Here is a 19,163-nt window from a genome sequence, read left to right as displayed (position 1 = left end):
AAGAAAATGAACTGATGTAGTAGAAAAATGATGGCAAGTGATTTTTGCATGTGCCACTGTACCAAAGTACACTAGCAATCTTGAAGTTATTTCCACCCCTGACTAGCATCATCAGTATGACACACTGACATGAGTATTTATCTGTGATCCTCTCTCACTCACAGAGTCTCGACACTCAGCTGCTTCAGAAAGTTCTCAACATTTACCTCAGTTTATGTCGTGCCATCAACCCTACCAGACACCTCCAGATGATCTTCAAGGGTATCAGTGGTCGGATTGGGAAGGTAAACCTCTGCTTCTTCAAGACACCTGCAAATGATTTTCGGTTGGCTGCTGTCATTTCAGTAAGATAATCTTAAAATGGAAGAGAGAGACAGGCAATTAAGCATGAGTCAGGATAAGTGTAAAGTATCATTATTCGGAAAATTACATGGTTCATGATTTTGGGTGATAATATTCCCCCCATAGTGTCCAAAATATATTTCCTTCAACAAGCACTTTCTTTGTACCAGTCTACCAACCTGCATGAAAGCATAGACCTGTCTCCCCGACCTGACCAGGACCTGACTTTGTTATGGCAAGAATCGCCGATGTTGCTGTGTGAAGCAGACCCTGACAAGGTCGACATTGAGGAAGAGGAAGATATATTTGCAGGTAGACTTGCCAGATAAGACAGTGAACCAGTCTTTAGGGATATCATCTTATATTTTGTGTGTGTTGAGATGAATTTGGTTTCAACTTGATTGCATTTACGAAGCTGTGTTTGTGGATGTGGATTTAATAGTGTCAGCCTTATTAGAATACCATGTTCCATGGGCTTGTTTCACAAAATGTTTGAAGCTCTGCATCATTCAAAGCCTATGACAAGCTATACAGTTACAATAGCTGGTATCAGTACCAACACTGGATCATGACTCAGTTTTGATACTCTAGTCTCACTGATTCTGAGTGGAGCATACTTGTTCTTTCCACATATAAACCAAATTCAAGGCAGGGAAATAACATGTACCACACTTAATGTCTTTGATGTGACAAGCTTTATGTGATTAAACCTATAATAATATGTGCATTTATAATATGAGCACCAAACTCCGCTCTCGAGGTGAATGCTGATAGCGCTAACAGTCAAAGCAGACATATCCAAGCTGCCTGTTAGGTGCTAGAATGTTACAGTCACATGAATTAGCCCATCGGGTACCCATTTTCTGTTTGGTGAACAGGACTGAAGTCTTAGAAACTCAAAGGTGTCAAACCTATGACTTTCCACATTCGAGGTGGATAATTTTTCAGCTAAAATGTATTTGTAATGACTCATAGGGATGGTTTCTGTGATCCAAATAAATGATTAGTGAGATATTTAATGCATTCATTCTCAAGAGTTAGATAATCCATAATTTCAGTACGTTATTCCATACATTCGAGGGGGCGGTGGGGTAGCCTACTATTTAGAGTGTTCGCTTGTCACACTGAAAAAGCAGGGTTTGATTCCCCACATGGGTAAAATGTGTGGTGCCCAATTCTGGTGTGTCCAGCTGTGACATTGATGGAATATTGTTCAGAGCTTCATAAAACTTAACTCACTACTTACATTCTATATGTTACAGTCTTTGTGCAACTTTGCTGACATCAAGTAGTACAGTTCAGATGATGCATTGATATGAATTCGTTAAAAATAGTGAGAATTACTATAAGGCATATGTGCAAATCCTTACAAGTCTTGTAACTTGATTCCTTAGATGGCAAATTTGTTTGACAGTTGTCATTCCATGATATCAAACACTGGGTTGTCTGGTCCAGATCTGATTATATGCAGATGGATGTCCATAGCTTGAATGTAACTGTGAGTGCATAGTTAAATAAGAATCCAAAAAAAATGTTAAAAGTTGCTAAATGGCTTTTTGTTTTCCAAGGTGGAGATCTGTCAGCTTACTATGCTGAATGCCTTGCACTGAATGTGAGCAACACTAGTGGCCAGTTGAGTCTGTCTGGGAGACAACGGACAGTGAGCACACAGAGTGAGGGGATTGAGGTGCAGGACACACAGGATCAGAAGGAAGGGGAAGAGTCTGATGATTGGGACAGTTGGAGTGACGATGATCAGGTGAGTGTCAAGTTTAACTGAACAGAGTAGGTAGGTGAAGGTTTTCTGGTTGATTAGGGAGAGGTGTTGTAGAAGGACATTTGGGCTGGGTCCAGATTTTCTACACGGGTACCCCACCCCCTGTTACCCTACCCAACCCGCATACCCACACTGTTAATTCCTGACATCAAATTTGCAAGAAATTGCTATATATTCTTCGGCTCAGATTCTAAAATGTTTTTCATTATCTTAACCATATCTTATTCAGATTCAAAAGAAGTGACTGAATTATGTCAAAATCTTCAAAGACAATACAGCCCTTTAATCATAAGAGAATAACAAGTGACATTGTTTAATCTGTTAGTTGCATGATCATAACGAGTCCAACTCATTACCCACCCATCCCGAGTCAGAGATTCCAACCCTTTCGCTTTTTGCGTAATTACTGCAATTTTGACTAATTAATTATGCCATCACACTTAATATGTGAAATTGCGCTTTTGTACTGGTTTTACGAAAATGAATAAAGTGGATAAAATTTCACAAGGAAGTGTTTCGTTACACACTCCTGTTCTTGTTAAGAAATGGCCTTACACTGATAGAAATCACCTGTTCATAGAATATTGCTCATTCGAATTAATCTGACCTGACCAATAATTTTTGATGAATGGAGTTTCAATTTGATTTTTGACAATTTCTGTCAAGAATATTCCTTTTGTGAAAACGTGTGCTATGTCGAAGCGACCAGAAGACAAGTATTACACCTTTGGGTCTACATTACACTTTTTGACTTCCATTATTACACTTAGGCCCAAAATAGGGTTGGTATCTCTGCTCGGTATCCGGGGTACTAATCAAAACTCTGGTGCAGATGAAGGGATGTCTGATGACGGGGGACAATTGGAGGGACTGAATTGTTAGGGGAACTTGCAGTGGGGACATATTTTTTAAGTATGGCAAACAGTTATATCCAGCGGTTGGAGAAATTGATGATTGCTTGTGTTTTTATTCCAGGATGATGCTACAGTTGTTGAGATGTTTTCCACCTTCCTGCATCAGTTGAAGCGGTCCTTAGGGCAAGGTAAGAACATTTCCAGTCTGTGCAACAGTGTCACAAGCTCAGCACATGAACAAATGACAATAACAGAATGGCATTAAAGGTATTTTTGTATTCCAGACAACATAGTATTGAATTTTTTCTGGTCAGGCTAGGCGATTGAGTGAATTTAGTTTTACGCAGCATTCAGCAATATTCCAGCTATATGGCGGTCTGTAAATAATCGTGTCTGGACCAGACAATCCAATGATCAACAGCATGAGGATCGATCTGTGCAATTGGGAACTGGTGGCATGTGTCAAGCAATTCAGTGAGCCTGACCACCTGATCCTGTTAGTTGCCTCTTACAACAAACATAGTCACCTTTTATAGCAAGCATGGGTTGCTGAAGGCCTACTCTACCCTGGTACCTTCACGCGTCGGTCAGGCTAGGTGGCATTGTTCATAGTGTCAAAAATGTGGTTGGGTAGCCTGATGGTTAAAGCGTTTACTCATCATACTGAGAACCTGGGTTTGATTCCTCACATGGGCACAATGTGTGAAGCCTATTTCTGGTGTCCCCTGCTTTGATATTGCTGGAATATTGTCAAAAACCTAAACCACTCACTTATAATGTGTCTGTGTGACTTGACTCTGATTGATACTCATTATATTAATCACGGATGTGTATAGTGAAGACTGGATAATATATAGGCCTTTGAAATATGGCACCTAAACTGCTGAGTGCTGTGTTAAACAATAAAAGAGAATGATAAATTGCTTATAAAGGTGTATGGGGTTTAAGTGTTGTCACCCATATTTTTGTAGAAACTTTATGATCAACAGGTGCTGTGTCAATATTTGATGAAGAGCTGATGCTGCTTGATGAAGAAGAGAGACGATTAATTAACCGCTTAGTATCTGATTGACGACAGTTTGCACTGCCACAGTGTCAGCTCATACCATTACTAAATCTGAGGATGGTTCACGTTTGACTGTCTTCTTAACTTTACATTAATATTTTTACAGGAAAGAGAGATGTTAAATATGTCATGATTTATTTTACTGAATCAGTTGTCATTTGTTTTGATGCACTTTGTGAGTTGTTTTATTTTTAGCTATTGCCAGGCTGTTGTTTAGCAAAATGACCACAGGAATGAGATTCTCATACATGTATGTGATAATGATAAGGCCATTTATATAGTACAACACCACATAGGCATGCTTTATGCACAAAGAACATGATGGACATTTATATGATTTATCCTACCAGGTACCCATATTCTGCTAGGTGTCAGGGGCAGTTTTGAACAAACTCACATACCTAAGGTGAGACCATATGTGTCATGTGTATGGGAGTTACATCATCTTAGCGCTAAGATCAGTTTGTTTAATGGTGCCCTGAGACTCCATTCACACTGCAACCTCTACTTAAATGAACCTAAACTCCCGTTCTTTAACACTGCACTAAGGTTACCTTGGTAATAGTGCTGTGTGAAAAGGTAGCCCTGATCAACAAATGTGTTTATAAGAGGAACAGGGCCAGCCATTGTCGTCCTGGTTGTGTGACATGATGCAGAGTTGTGTCCCTTGGCCGTCCAGGTTTGCACAGTTATGTATCTATAAGATTGTACTGTACCAAAGTGAGACCTGCCTCACATCAGGTTTACCCAACATAAAGCTCACAAGCCTAGAGAGACGTGAAGATCAGGGTTGGAATTGATCTTCAGCAGCCCTTGTCGGTCGTAAGAGGCGACTAACAGGATCAGGTGGTTATGCTGACTGGCTTGTAATATAATTTTGTCCCAAGTGCATACGTTGATCAGTGTTTATGCAGTTATTTATGGACTGCTGCAATTTAGATGGAATATTGCTGAGTGCGGTGTTAACAATAAACAAGAAGACAGAATGACAGGACTCATAATGACAGGCGATTTTCAGCACCCTTTTCCCTCAGGAATCACAGTGTCCACCAGAGGTTTCAGAGCTTTATAGATCTGAATTACAGAATCACTTGGGAAATTATGACACTCTCTGTATAGAAGCACATAAAGTAGAAGTTTTTAAACGTTAATGCTGAATTAATTATTTCTTGTTTTCTGTTATTGGCAGACATGAATTTATTTTGAGGAGTGAGTGAATGAGTTTGGTTTTACACCGCTTTTAGTAATATTTCAGCAATATCACGGCGGGGGACACCAGAAAATGGGCCTCAGACATTGTACCCATGTGGGGAATCGAACCCGGGTCTTCTATTTTGAGGACAGAAGCAGGGCAGACATTGTGGGTTAAATCAAACTTGTCTGCAACTCATTTGGATGAGTGATTTGTGTCAACAGCTTCATTTAGTAGAAAGTAATGATGCTTTCCGTGTTTTTTACTCCTCACATACTAATGAAGAAATGGTGGTACCTTATTGTTTGTGGGCATTTTGTACAGAGTTACAGAGTTACATCCCTTGGCATGCCAGGAAGCTATGGTTTTCAGCACCACACCTGTGTTTGGTTTCACTGAGGTGACTTAAGGTATTCCTCTCACATTAAACAGACCGAACTGATCGAATTGAGATACTGTTCAAGAGGTCCTCTGGGGTAGCGTAGTGGTTTCAGTGTCCACTCACATGACAAAGAACTGAGTTTAATTCCCCACATAGGCATCATGTGTGAGGACGTTTCTTGGTGTCCCCCACCTTGAATTTGCTGGAATGTAGCTGAAAGAGGTAGAAAACTCAACTCCCTCTCTCTAAGTGGAGTTGAACGCAAATGACTAATGATTAGACTTGACTGTGTTCTTGTGACAATGTTGAGAAACAGGCATTGATTGTTCTTACACTGGTTTTTCAGCAGGTGTCAGTGTTGCCTTGGACATCTGACTGACTCTGTGCCCACATTTTTGAAAAAAAAAAAATTCAGGTGCAGATGTTTACACAAGATTAGAATACCAGGAAATATTGAATGTAATGTGCCCAATGCCTTGGAGGTGTATCCATCTGTCTTTAGTTTTACTTCAGTAACTGATGCTTGCCGTAAAATGGAACCAACATGTATAGATCAATGCTCATGCTGTTGATCACTGGATTGTCTGATCCAGACTCAAATGTATACATTGCATGGCCATATAGCTGCAAAATCGCTGAGTGCAGCCTTAAACAACAAACATACCAGCTTTACTTGGACTCTTTGAGTTCAGCAAATCTGAAGAAACTTTCTCACAAGCTGATTTAGTACTTTCAAAATACTTTCTTAAACAAATTTAATTAAGTGTCATGCTCAAAGTATTTATTTTATATATGTTTGCAACTCGTTATTGCATTGTATGTGTGAATATACCAACATTCTGTATTATTTTGTGTTGTTATTGAAGATATATCAGAAAATTTGGTTACATTAGTGTTTCCGTCCAGATGAATAGTTGTGAATTGTTTATGTCATGTATTTTACTGTACACCTAAATCATCCATGAATAAATTCTTCCAACAAATATTTTGTTCTCTGTCATTCCACGCTGTCAAGTCGCGGAAATCTCCCACGACCTATATAATAGCAAGTTCAAGTCCACAAATCCGTAATCTACTGTGAAAGAAACACTGAAATAGTCACAGTCAGTTGTTTGAGGTTGATATGAATTATTTTTCGAATGGATTAAGAAATTCTGAACGGCGATAGCCATTACGGTTGTCAGAAAACATCTATTTATAATGCCATGATTCCCTTCCACGCAGATATATAAAAATATGATCGGCAGCAGTTGACATAATTAATTCATTAATTACGAGCCCGAAGGGCGAATTAACAAACAAACCTCGAGGGTACACGAGCCCATGGCCCCCTCAACGTATACTGTAGTGTTGAGATCCTGTTAGTGACAATGGATACATTGATGGCGATTTCTAGCGTTAGAAGTCCCTGTGGCTTGAACTGAGAGGTGATAAACGGGATCGGGTGGTCAGGCTTACTGACTTGGTTGATACATCATCGCAGACTGATGCTCATGTTGCTGACCACTGGATTGTCTGGTCCAGACTCGACTATTTACAGACCGCCCCCATAGAGCTCGATTATTGCTGAGTGCGGCGACTATTTACAGACCGTCGCTATAGAGCTTGATTATTGCTGAATGCGGAGTAAAACTAAACGCACTCACGCTGCTTGTCTGTAAAATGACCGGACTATCACGAGCAGCCACACGCATTTGTCCATTTGACTGTATCAGTGATGATTGTACCTGTAACACGCCTTCACCGCTTCTTAGGAGTATTGCTCACTTGTATGGTATAGATGCATTTGAAAAATTTGTCTGATTGACATTCCTTCTAAGAGTAGCATCTTCCTGTTTCCTTCAGTTCAGCATGGAGCGGCAGGGTAGGTTATTGGCTAAAGCTTTATCTCATCATGCGGAGGACCCGTTTCGATTCCTCACGTGGGCTCAATGTGTGTGGCCCATTTCCGGTGCCCCGCCATGTTGGAATATTGCCTAAAGAGACCTAAAACCACACTCGCTCAGTTCTGCAACTCAGTGCTCGCTCGCTTCACTTAGTGATTGAGTAAATATGGTTTCATATCTGAAAAAATTCCAGCAAGGGGGACAGCATAAATGGGCTTCACACGTTGTACCATGTGGGGAATTGAACTCGGCGCAACTCTTTACCCAACAGGCTACTTGGCTACTTCACCGCCTCCACTATTGTTTGTAGTATATATCGACGTCTGTGATGCTAAAATCTGAATCCTGATACAAAAGCATGATGAAGCATGTTTACGTTCGTGACGTCAGGACGGCTTTATTTCACCACCACCAACAACAACAACAAAAATACTAAAAAGAAACAAAGAAAAAAAAAAGAGAGACCAAAAAAAAAAAAGTAAAAAGAAAAATCCCGGATCGTATCTCCGTCATGCTGACAGCCACCTTTGGTCAAGGTCATTGGATGTACGCCACTTCCTTGATTGTGAGTGCTCTACTGATGACCAGCCGGCCAGTGTGGATGGACGGGTATGTGTTGCACTGTTCCCCGATGAATTCTCCGTTAACTATCACCTGAAGTGATAAAATATGTTGCCAGACTTGATGCCGCAATTTGAGAAAATGTGAGCATTAGAATTGGTACTCAACAACACGGACGCTCGTATTACTGCGAGGATTAATTTTTTTTTTAAAATAAGAAAATTTTGAGATAACCCCCAACTTGAAACGCTTCACACTACAATATGTTGCACTGTGAAGCCGTTCAAGTCGATGGTCATCTTGAAATTTTCACGTTTTACTCCTCGCAGTGACACGCCTGTTTTCAGCAACCTATAGTTGTTGCAATAAGCTACTAATAAGCTGCCTGTCTCGCTGATTTGATTGACACATGCCATCGTATCCCAGTTGCGTAGTTCAGTGTCCATACTGTTGAAAACTGGATTATCTGGTCCAGACTCATTACTGACAGACCGCCGCCTTCGGGCTTGAATGTTGCTGAGTGGGACGTTAAACAATAATCAATCAAGCAATCAACTTAGTGACATGCTTGTTAATATTAAAGTGTTCGAGTTACGGTTGTATTAGTTTGAGTGAGTGAATAAGTGAGTGTGGTTTTATGCCCCTTGTAGTAATACTTCAGTAACATCACGGCAGGTGACACCAGATTTGGGCTTCACATATTGTACCCATGAGGAAATCGAACCCGGGTCATCAGCGTGACGAGCGGGCGTTTCAACCATTAGACTACCCCATTAAGTAAGTGGGAACATCTCTTTGTTGACATCGCCTTTCTTGTTAACAACTGGAGTAGTATAAATATTGGGGGTTCTGGACCAGCCCATAATCCATAATATAATAACCTATCCCCCCCCCCCCCCTCTCACTCATCTTAATTTATAAACCCCATAACATGATCACTTTTCATCTTCCATGTAAAAGTGATAGAAAATGCACTATGAGTGATTTTGGACCATCCCCATATAACTCATGATATAAAAACATATCCTTCCTTTACTCATCTCAATTTATAAACCCCATAATACGACCACTTTTCATCTCCACTGTAAAAAAGTACCCAACAGTCTCCCTAGTGAGAGGAAGACTGTTGTGGTACGGGACTAGTTTATATAAGATCAATCTTAAATATTGACTTCAGCGAAACAGTTTAACATGTAACTTCTATTATGTCATTGGTTTTTGTAATAAATGTTTGTTGGACTTGTTGTATCCCTTGTTTTATATATTTTTTTCTTATTGCTTATTGCAGAACTGTTTTTATTACGAATCTCTTCTTTCATTTTGCTGTATTTTTTAGTTCACTTAGTATCAAATGAAACTCTTCTTCTGAGATTTTATTGTCATTGAGTGCGGTGGAAGTATGATCTTCTATAGTGTTTACCTTTGCTTCAGCAAGTATTCTAATTTCATTGTGTTTCTTTGCTTTACAATTAAATGTTTGTTATACAGATTTAAACACCGTCCCAGCTGTTCCTGTAATTATAGCTGCAAATTCACCACAGGTGCGGGTACGATTGTTGTCAACAACGCAACTCCTACTGCTCCTAATCCCATACTAGTTGTCATTAGTGTGTTATCGGCACCATCTATATAGTGTAAAGCTCTATTGTATTTTTTATGTACTGATGCTCGATTATCATGCTCTTGTTCTAGCTGTCGTTTTGTTTCACATATCTGTTTAAGTTGAAACCCTTCTATACTCCCCTTTACATTTCCTTCTTCATCTAGGGCTGGATACAGCCCCATTCTGTGTGTCTATAATATATTTTATATATTATTTTTAATTATCTCTAATTTAATTTTTGATTAATATATTTAAGGCTTATGAGGTTTAGATTATCGTACAGGTAAATGGGTGAAATATTAATAGGTGTGTTTTTATCTACAATGCGAACCCCATCTGGGTGTATTAATATCTCATAGCCTTGCCTTATTATAATTTGGCAACGTTTATTCTCATGTCTTTTAAACCAAATTATTCTCAGTCCATCTAAAAGTATTCTTGGCTCGGAAGTCTATGTGAGATATACGTCTATAATTAATGTGGTGTTTGGTTTCATACCATAATTTGAATCCAAGAAAAAAATCACGTTTGTAATCATAAATACTGCGATTGATTAAACTGGTATTCATGTTGACTGGCGCTAACATGTTGCCAGTGTGACCTGGTATTCGTAATACTTGTATCGTATTATCTTTTAAGGGATTAAAGGATGTGAGAAGGATCCCGTTGTTAGTAATTTTGGAAACAAAATAATTTTGATTAAAAAAGATGTAAGGGTTGGCTAGTGTTATTTTAATTAACCATTCAAGCTCTGTAAAATCTGCTAATGGGATTCATTCAAATGCGCCTTTTTTTAAAGTTTAGGAGGTATGGGGTGTCTTCTTCACCAGGTGAATTAAATCGCTTTGTGTCTACTAGATCACAGAGTGTTACATTGAAATGATTGCTTACCATTGTTTATATAATTGTTAGAAAATAGTTTCCAATTGTTTTTCTGATAATGTCTTAGGCATGAACTTCAAACTAATCAAATTTATGTGATTGGATAGAAAAGTCTTGGTTAGAGATATAGTGTCTTCTGAGTTAACGTGAACACCTTTCAGGATTGTTTGTGATTCATGCATCACCCGCACATAAATAGAGCAAACTTGATTCTGTTGTTTTGTTTCCCAAGAAAGTTTGATTCCCTTCATGATCTCAATAAGTTCAAAGCGTGATTGACCAAGGTAGACCCGGATGGCCAGCGTTGACTTCTGCGGTAGTTTTTCCATTAGGGAATACACACCGATAACCAACTGCAATACTTCGTTTTCACCGGGTTTACCTGATAGCATGTGAGCTGCCATATTCGTGACTGGTTTAATTAATACACTTTGCCTCTGTACTGGGACGTAAGCTACGAGCATGATTCCATTATTTACGACTTTGTTTAGGTAGTGGTCTTTGTTTTCCGTGAAAACGCATGGTGAACTTAGTGTTATGCTGAGAAGCCAATCGATTCGAGATGGTAACATCATCCTCTTGTTATTGTCAGTGAGCATTAGATAGTATGGTTTGTTTTGTTTAACGTTCATTCTCTTAAAGTCTTCTAAATCGAATAATTTACCACCAAACAATGGGTATATTCTCCATTCATCATCGTTGTTGTGAACTATATCATATCATGTGTTGCTGATAGATCTTGATGTATCTAGGTTAAAAGTACTACCAGAATCACCACCGAAGGCGGGAACTTCAATGCGTTTGTAAATGTTGTTCATAGGCTTAAAAGCGTATATTTTGCCATCTATTCCTGAGTCATCAAACCCTCTAGTATCTCCTAGGTCTGATACACCTACATTAATGCATTTTTTGTTATTCGCATTCCTTGACCTTGATTACTAGCCATCATTGTATATGTAGTGTTACACTTAAGTATCCTATATTTATATTATTATTTTTTGTATCTAAAATTGATATTTTTAATTCAGAAATATTACAATTTATCAATTTCTTATACTATCTCGATGAAAATGACTTGGTTCGTCCATCATTGTATTTTTCTGTTTTAACCAGGATGGCCCACAACAACTTGGAAGGGTTTTCACGTTTTATGTTAGCAGTTGTGCTAAGCTGATCGAGATGAACATATAGCTCACCGTATGGAACTAGCTCTGGTAATTTCCTACCGGTGACGGTAATATGAGGTTTTATTTCCTCTGATGGTAACCCTAGTATATTCGCCAACGGTCGGCCTAATCTCAGTTTGTTTGCACCTGGGCCTCTATAAATAACGAGAGTGTTAGTTTGTCCATCGCAACAAACAACCACATACCCGAATCCACATGCTTCATGATCCTGTTCTCTTTGTGTGAAACTTTGATCAGGGGATTGAGATACGGTATCAATTGGTTTAATGACAGCTTCGAAATCAGCGTAGATAATGTATGGTACTGGCATTTTATTTTTATGGTTGGTAAATTCCAAAATATTGTTGTTTTCTTCCGGCATATCTATTTGTACGGCTGTCTCCCCAACACCTAGGCAATCATCCCTGTGTGAATCGAGTAGATCTGACGTAGAAAACCCTTGAAGGCACCTTTCACAAAAGTGTTTCTTTTCCCTGTGTCTCGATTGATTATACAACAGTCAGCTAAATTGCTTGATCCATGTGTAGTGATATTTTTCACCTTGTTGTACCATAAATATATTGATAATTTTACGATCATCCTTATACATTAAAGGACTTATCCTGTGTACCACTACATTTTTATCTTCATGTCCGAATACATTTATACCTAAGTCTGGATTATGTTTTTCTATTTTGGGGACCTGAGAGATAGGGGTGGGTTCATCGATACCTTCCCAATTGATTTCATCATCTTCTGGATAACTGGAAAGTCCATCAGAATGTTTTTCAGCTTGAAATTTAGCAGATCTTATCACTGTCCTTATATAGTTATCACCAGGGTTTTTAACGTTAACCATGTTTTTACTTAAAATACTCAGGCAATGGTAAGTATTTTCCACCTCTCAATGGTACATAGTTTGCTTTACTCAGATAAACCATGTTAATCTTATCAACAACCCAACCAGACCCCCTGCTGGTGTAACGTTCTAGAGTTTCTCGATTTTTTCGAATGATCTGCCTATAGAAGAGTTGATAGTATCTGCTTGCGTTGTAACTTCTTGATTACCTCTGAAATAAACATTGGTGTATTCAGTTGCTTTATTCACCTGTTGTTTCTCTAGTGGCATCTTTAATGTGAGCTGAAATTTAATACCTCTTAAATCTTTCATTTCTTGGTTTACTTTGTCAAACACCAATTGTTGTATATCTTCAACGTCTATGTTCCTTTGAATTCCCATCTTCCAACAAAATATTTACCTACAGCATTCTCAGTAGGCGTGAATTGTAATTCTATAGGTTTTTGTTCTTGTAGTAAACGAGAATGACCATGGATTCCTCGTTCACAAGCTTGTTTTATAAGCTCTTTCACAGTAGGTGTTTTTTGATACTTTAAACCTAACAAATCTAATAACGCACAGCGATTATAATATATGTGAAATAATTCTCTAAATGATTGATTGTGTAATCTAATACTCTACCTGTTAAATTAAGCTTACAGTTCTCAGAGCATGCTTGCTGAGTACAGTTCAGGTGTGTGTTAGTAATCTAAACATTCACATTTAGACTTTTATGTTTTTATTACTATGCTATTACAACACACGTCGTGTTACCGCTTGTGAAAAAGCAATTGAAAATGATACATTACCTGGCATGTTAACGTTTGATTGGGATAGGGTAACAACAAGGAATGACACAAGTTATGTTAAAATTTATTTTAAAAAAGAAACTACTTAGACCTAGGTTCAAAAATGAAATACAAGCAAACAGAATTTTACCTAAAAATGACAGACCTTATGGCTTGACTATCTCAATAACAAAAACACACACAATTCCAGATTCAGATGAAAGTCCACAGGAGTCTTCATTATTTAAAGCTATTTCATATATTTCTAGGGCAATCCAAAAAGAAATTACAAAAAAGTGATAGATAAAGCTTTATATTTTCCACACAAAGAAAAAGATACTGTTTTACCACGGAATGGAATAAAAATTTATAAACTTCAACTTTTCACACAATTTAAAAAAACTGTTAAAAATGTAAAAAAATGGTACCCCTTTAGATAATCCTATTCTAAGAATTAAATTACACGAATTACCTCATTAATCTCAATTAGCTGATTGGGTAAAATTATACGATAAAAATAAAACAATTATTATAAATGGGTTACTATCTGGTTATTATCCATTAAGGGAATATGATAAGGAACCTGATCAGAATAATATTCATAGACTTCTTATTAAAGGCTAAAACTATTCAGGGGTTGTTGATGTTAGTTCTTTATGTATTAGTAGCTATGGTACTTCACTTGAGTTAAATTTCAAACTGTGATTGTAGAAAAGGGCGAAGATAAACAAAGAGATACTTTAGATGAATTACTATATGGTGACATAGAAGAGAATGACACTGAAGTCAATTTTTTAAATTGAAACTAGTCCCGTACCACAACAGTCTTCCTCTCACTAGGAAGACTGTTGGGTACGTTTTTACTGTGGAGATGAAAAGTGGTCGTATTATGGGGTTTATAAATTAAGATGAGTGAGGAAAGGATATGTTTTTATATCATGAGTTATATGGGGATGCTCCAGAACCACTCATAGTGCATTTTTATCACTAATCGAAAACTTTTACGTGGAAGATGAAAAGTGATCATGTTATGGGGTTTATGAATTAAGATGAGTGAGGGAAGGATAGGTTATTATATTATGGATTATATGGGCTGGTCCAGAACCCCCATTATTTATACTTCTACTGGGGTGGTAGGGTAGCCTAGTGGTTAAAGTGTTCGCTCATCACGGCGAAGAACTAAGATCGATTCTCCACATGGGTACAAGGTGTGAAGCCCATTTCTGGTGTACCCCGCCATGATATTGCTGGAATATTACTAAACACGGCTTAAAACTAAAGTCATTCACTGTTAACAATATTTGATATAACTCACTTGAAAGGAGTGAACTTGTCGAACTACCACCAGCCGGAACTGCGTGCCCACTGTAAATGGATGTATGTTCAACAGACTTGATGACAGGTAGACCTGGGGGTAGATGGATGAGCTAACACACCGGACTTCCATGTGGAACAGACGGATGTCAACGGAGACGAGACTGATCGTGAAGCTAATTGGAAAAGGGTTAAATTAATAATAATTTAACAACAACTTAAGGTAATAATTATACTGTTATACTGCTGCCGTAAATAGTGCAAAGAGAGAGAAAGAGAGAGAGAGAGATAGATAGATAGATAGAGAGAGAGAGACAGAGACTCAAGTTAATAAAAATAATAAAAAGTACGTGGAAATAATGGCGCACAGAGTGATATAAAGCCTTTATCTATGCAGCACAATCACAAATAAGAATCCTATAGTTAACATTACGAGTATTAATACAATCGCTCAAAACGTACCTTTGGCGAACCGTTAGCGTGGCTACTATCTCGAGCGAGTACTGGTTAGTGACACCCCAAGGTAGTGACACGTCAAAATCAATTCCCTGTAAGTTAAAGGTTAAGTAACATCATGTATTCAAGCACATATTCAATGTAAAATGAATAAATATAAAACTGCCCCTGAGAGTAAATCGTATCTGATCTCGCTTATTTCTGCTAAATATACTGGCTTACACGAACGGTACATACCCGATGCTATGGAATTATTCTCCCATCTTACAGGTCACAAACATTGTGTAGATGTTGCCCAGACAGTGTGGGAAATAACCATTGGTCCACTAGCCCGTGTCTAGTAAAATTTCAAACGGGCAGTAAATTTCCACACGGGTTCGACTAGCTAGTGAATTTTCATCGCACCTTTATGTACATGCACCATTCTCTATGACTCGCTCAGTTATAATACATTTTGAATCGTGCAACATTATGTCTGGATATAAATGTTTATCATATTAGGAGCTTAATGATGAAACTCTTGCCTGTCTACAATATCTTATTCTCATGAATTTTTGTAATCTTTTGCTCAGTTTCTACATTCAAATTTCGGACAAGTGAATTACTTTGTGGATAAGTAACTTTCCGGCGTAAGTAGACCGACTGGCAATATGTACCAATATATAGCAGTATATAGCAATATATAGCAATATATAGCAGTATATAGCAATATTTGAAGACTATTTCTCACAGTGTGCCCAAACAAAACGAAAAAGATCTTTAACGCCAGATGTATGCTTTCTTTTGTACGTCGATATATACCACGGACCAAAACCAACTCTCGTACACATACAATGTTATATCTTGATAAGTAATTCTTTGCAACTCTGGGCCTAGATTTTCGAAGCTGTCTTTTCGATAAGATAGCCGTAAGTTAATGCAAGGCGTAAATTAAGTTAATGTAGTGAGTTTTACGCAGCACTCAGCAATATTCCTGCTAAATGGCGGCAGTCTTTAAATAATCGAGTCTGGACCAGACAATCCAATGATCAACAGCACGAGCATCGATTTGCGCAATTGGAAACCGATGACTTGTCAACCTAGTCAGCGATCCTGACCATCCGATACCGTTTGTCGCGGAAAATGCAAAAAAATCAAATGCCCTCCTACCTGCTGTGGTTTGTCCCATCTTGTCCTGAAGCACGATCCCTGGAGGCCTTCCCACTCCCCTGAGCTGGAACACCTGTGTTTGGAACTTCCCCCACAGAAGACGTAGTCGGGACGACACATGTATGTTGCCGTTGCCCCTACGTAGCTCCCCTTGTACAACACGTCCGCGTTAGGTAAATTAGGGGGAGACCCACATACATCTGCGTCTGTAATTTGAAATCTCTTGCTTTGTATGACTGCATGTATGCATGTTGTTATGCCTAGCGTCTGTATTACGCAAAGTGAGTCAGTTTAGTTTTACGCCGCTTTTGGCAATATTCCAGCAACGTCACGGCGGGGAACACCAGAAATGAACTTCACACAATGCACCCAAGTGGAGAATAGATCCCGGACCTTCAACATGACGAGCGAACACTGTAACCACTAGGCTACACCGCTGCTCCTTACTCGGCCATTCTATGCATAGATCTACACATTTATGATTTGTCTTTTTCGTTTGATTGTTGTTTAACGCCGCACTCTATACTCTAGTAGTTATAGTTGAGTCTGGAACACCGTCAAGTGACAGTGTAATACCATGACGTGTCGGCTAAGTCCTCGAGCCTGACGTCCCACCCCGTTAATCGTCTCATATGACAAGCCTGGGCTGCTACAGATAAATTCTAACCCGGATGAGGTTCAATTCTAACTTCACATGCATATTCGCGGTCCATGATCCCTTTAATTGTTTAAGATGACAAAATATTACCTGGATCACATTCCCCGAAAAGAGGTGTAACGGCCTGTGAGCCCGTGTTCTGGCAAAGGCTGTCGTCATCCTTGTCCTTGCGGTCAAGAGAGAACGTCAGGGAGTCCAGCTCCACCCCATACCTGTCCCCGAGCACACGGATGGTCAACTTGTGATTGCCCGCAGCGGCACTAACTTCATCACCGAATTGTTCCACTTCCAGGATCTGGTTCCACAGAGTACCGTCTCCAAATTTTTGTCGCGTTGTCCATCGTCCAACCTCCTCGCCATCGAGGTCAAAGGTCAGAAGGTCGGCAAGACCGTCATTGGAGTATCGTAGTTTTTCTAGCGAGAACGATTTTCTTTTCTTCAGACAGAAATTATGTATCAATATTTCGTCATCATAGAGGATCACCGTTTCGGAATTAGATGCATTTCCACGTGGTCGCAAACGACAATTTTCAACACCAGCTTTGGAAGCGAGTCGATCAAGCTCTACCGTGACTTCATGGGCTACCGTCGCCTGCAGCAGAGGGAGCAACAGCAGAAAGCGGCACGCTGTATTCATCTTCCTGTTAAGCTGTTCGAAACCTCCTGTTAAGCTGTTCTATACCTCAAGTCCACTTATTTAAATATTTATGGAAGATCCGGTATAATACAGATGACATGTTTTGTCCTTATAAGGACATACAAACACAGCTTCATACCTCACCTACTCAGAATTTCTTCTTGGATAAATTTAGAACAATATGTCACCTTATCGGCATTTTTAACTCTTCATTTTTAATTCTGCCGAATAATTGCCGATGTCATATATTCTTCGATAAATTTCCGACAGGAAAATGAGTATTCTCAAGATAATTCATGTTAACATATGATACTTCTATGATTCATATCTAACCTGATCTGCATTTTTAACCTTAAATAGATGTTGTCGAATATTTAGTTGCTTTAAATATTCTTTATGTCACGATAATCGAACGATTATTCTGCAGTAAGTCTACGATAGCTTTATGGCTAGTTTGTGGTAATTGCTTTCAGTAATGCTTCCGTGGATTTTTATCATAATTTTATCCCTTCAGTTGTAATTTAGCGAATCATATATATGTAATATCCAAAAATACATGTTTGTTCGATTTCATATTGTATCAAGCTGCAGGATGTAGGCCCTTTATCATTTTAACTCGGTCTGTTCAAACCAGGGGCCATGGTGTATAGTGGTGAGTGAGTTTTGTTGTACGCTGCTTTAGCATTATTCCAGCAATATCACTACTGGGGACACCAGAAATGAGCTTCACACATTGTACCCTTGTGGGGAATCGAACCCATGCCTTCGACGCGACGACCGAACGCTTTGACCACTAGGCTAATAATAGCCTGGTTGTTTCACTCACTCACTCACTCACTCACTCACTCACTCACTCACTTGTGACATGTGACAGCCTGTTCGTAAATGCGTTCGATCATTGCAGCAAACCAAACAGCGACCACCGGGTTTCGATTCCCCATATATGTCCAGTAAGTGAAGCCCGTTTCTGGAGTCCCCCACCGTGATATTGCTGGAATATTGCTAAAAGCGGCGTAAAACAATATTCACTTTAGAATGGAATCTGTGGTAGCGGATAGGACCAAGTCATTCTTGCTTGGGAATTTCAAGTCAGAAGAAATTCCATTAAAGCAATGATTGACATATAATATCCGTCATTACGCAAATATTTCTGATCGTGATGGAGGATACATGTTCACCATTCGGAAACAACGCGTCCTGTTTATTTGAATTTGATCCACATCAACCACTGTTCAACCCGTGTTGACCCGTGAGGATCCGGGTTGCAAATGGTCTTCAGGAACCCATGCTTGTCGTAAGAGGTGACTGACGGGATCGGGTGGTCAGGCCCATGCTCATGCTGTTGATCACTGATTCGTCTTGTCCAGACTCGATTGTTTACAGACCACCGCCATTTCACTTTCCCCATGTTCACCCAAACACAAATGTTTTACAAATGTACTGATGGGCCGACGAAACTACACATATAAGTTAATGTATCGTATTTATGTTTGATTGGGGGTTAAAACCATCCGAGATAGCGATTTAACATTTATCTTTATCATATAACGGTGATAGCGACAAGCGAAACGCAAAAACACTAAGCATCAAATAATTATAACTATAGCTGTGA

General features: G+C 39.0%; 3 protein-coding genes across 3 annotated transcripts in view; 2 read left to right on the top strand and 1 right to left on the bottom strand.

Annotated features, from left to right (window-relative positions):
* The window catches only part of LOC137258581 (uncharacterized), a 41,362-nt gene extending 34,772 nt beyond the window's left edge, over positions 1-6,590 (top strand). The window contains exons 22-26 of the mRNA XM_067796290.1: positions 165-284; positions 513-654; positions 1,911-2,101; positions 3,095-3,161; positions 3,963-6,590. Coding sequence (XP_067652391.1) covers positions 165-284; positions 513-654; positions 1,911-2,101; positions 3,095-3,161; positions 3,963-4,045 — 603 coding nt within the window. The 3' untranslated portion in view covers positions 4,046-6,590. The remainder of the gene's footprint in view (positions 1-164; positions 285-512; positions 655-1,910; positions 2,102-3,094; positions 3,162-3,962) is intronic.
* Positions 1-19,163, top strand: part of LOC137257721 (protein MTSS 1-like) — a 288,334-nt gene that overhangs the window by 180,429 nt on the left and 88,742 nt on the right. The gene's annotated exons all lie outside the window — the stretch shown is intronic.
* On the bottom strand, positions 7,871-17,724 carry LOC137257725 (uncharacterized). Its single transcript, XM_067795133.1, has 5 exons — positions 17,005-17,724; positions 16,257-16,462; positions 15,114-15,199; positions 14,653-14,827; positions 7,871-8,153 (listed from the first exon to the last, which is right to left on the bottom strand). Exons 1-5 carry the CDS (start codon positions 17,549-17,551, stop codon positions 8,037-8,039), a joined length of 1,131 nt encoding a protein of 376 aa, XP_067651234.1. The 5' UTR covers positions 17,552-17,724; the 3' UTR covers positions 7,871-8,036.

The sequence above is a fragment of the Haliotis asinina genome, chromosome 12 (assembly GCF_037392515.1).
Source record: "Haliotis asinina isolate JCU_RB_2024 chromosome 12, JCU_Hal_asi_v2, whole genome shotgun sequence".
Classification (NCBI taxonomy): Eukaryota; Metazoa; Mollusca; class Gastropoda; order Lepetellida; family Haliotidae; genus Haliotis; species Haliotis asinina.
The sequence above is the reverse complement of the archived record's forward strand: the minus strand, read 5'-3'. Positions and strand labels throughout refer to the sequence as shown.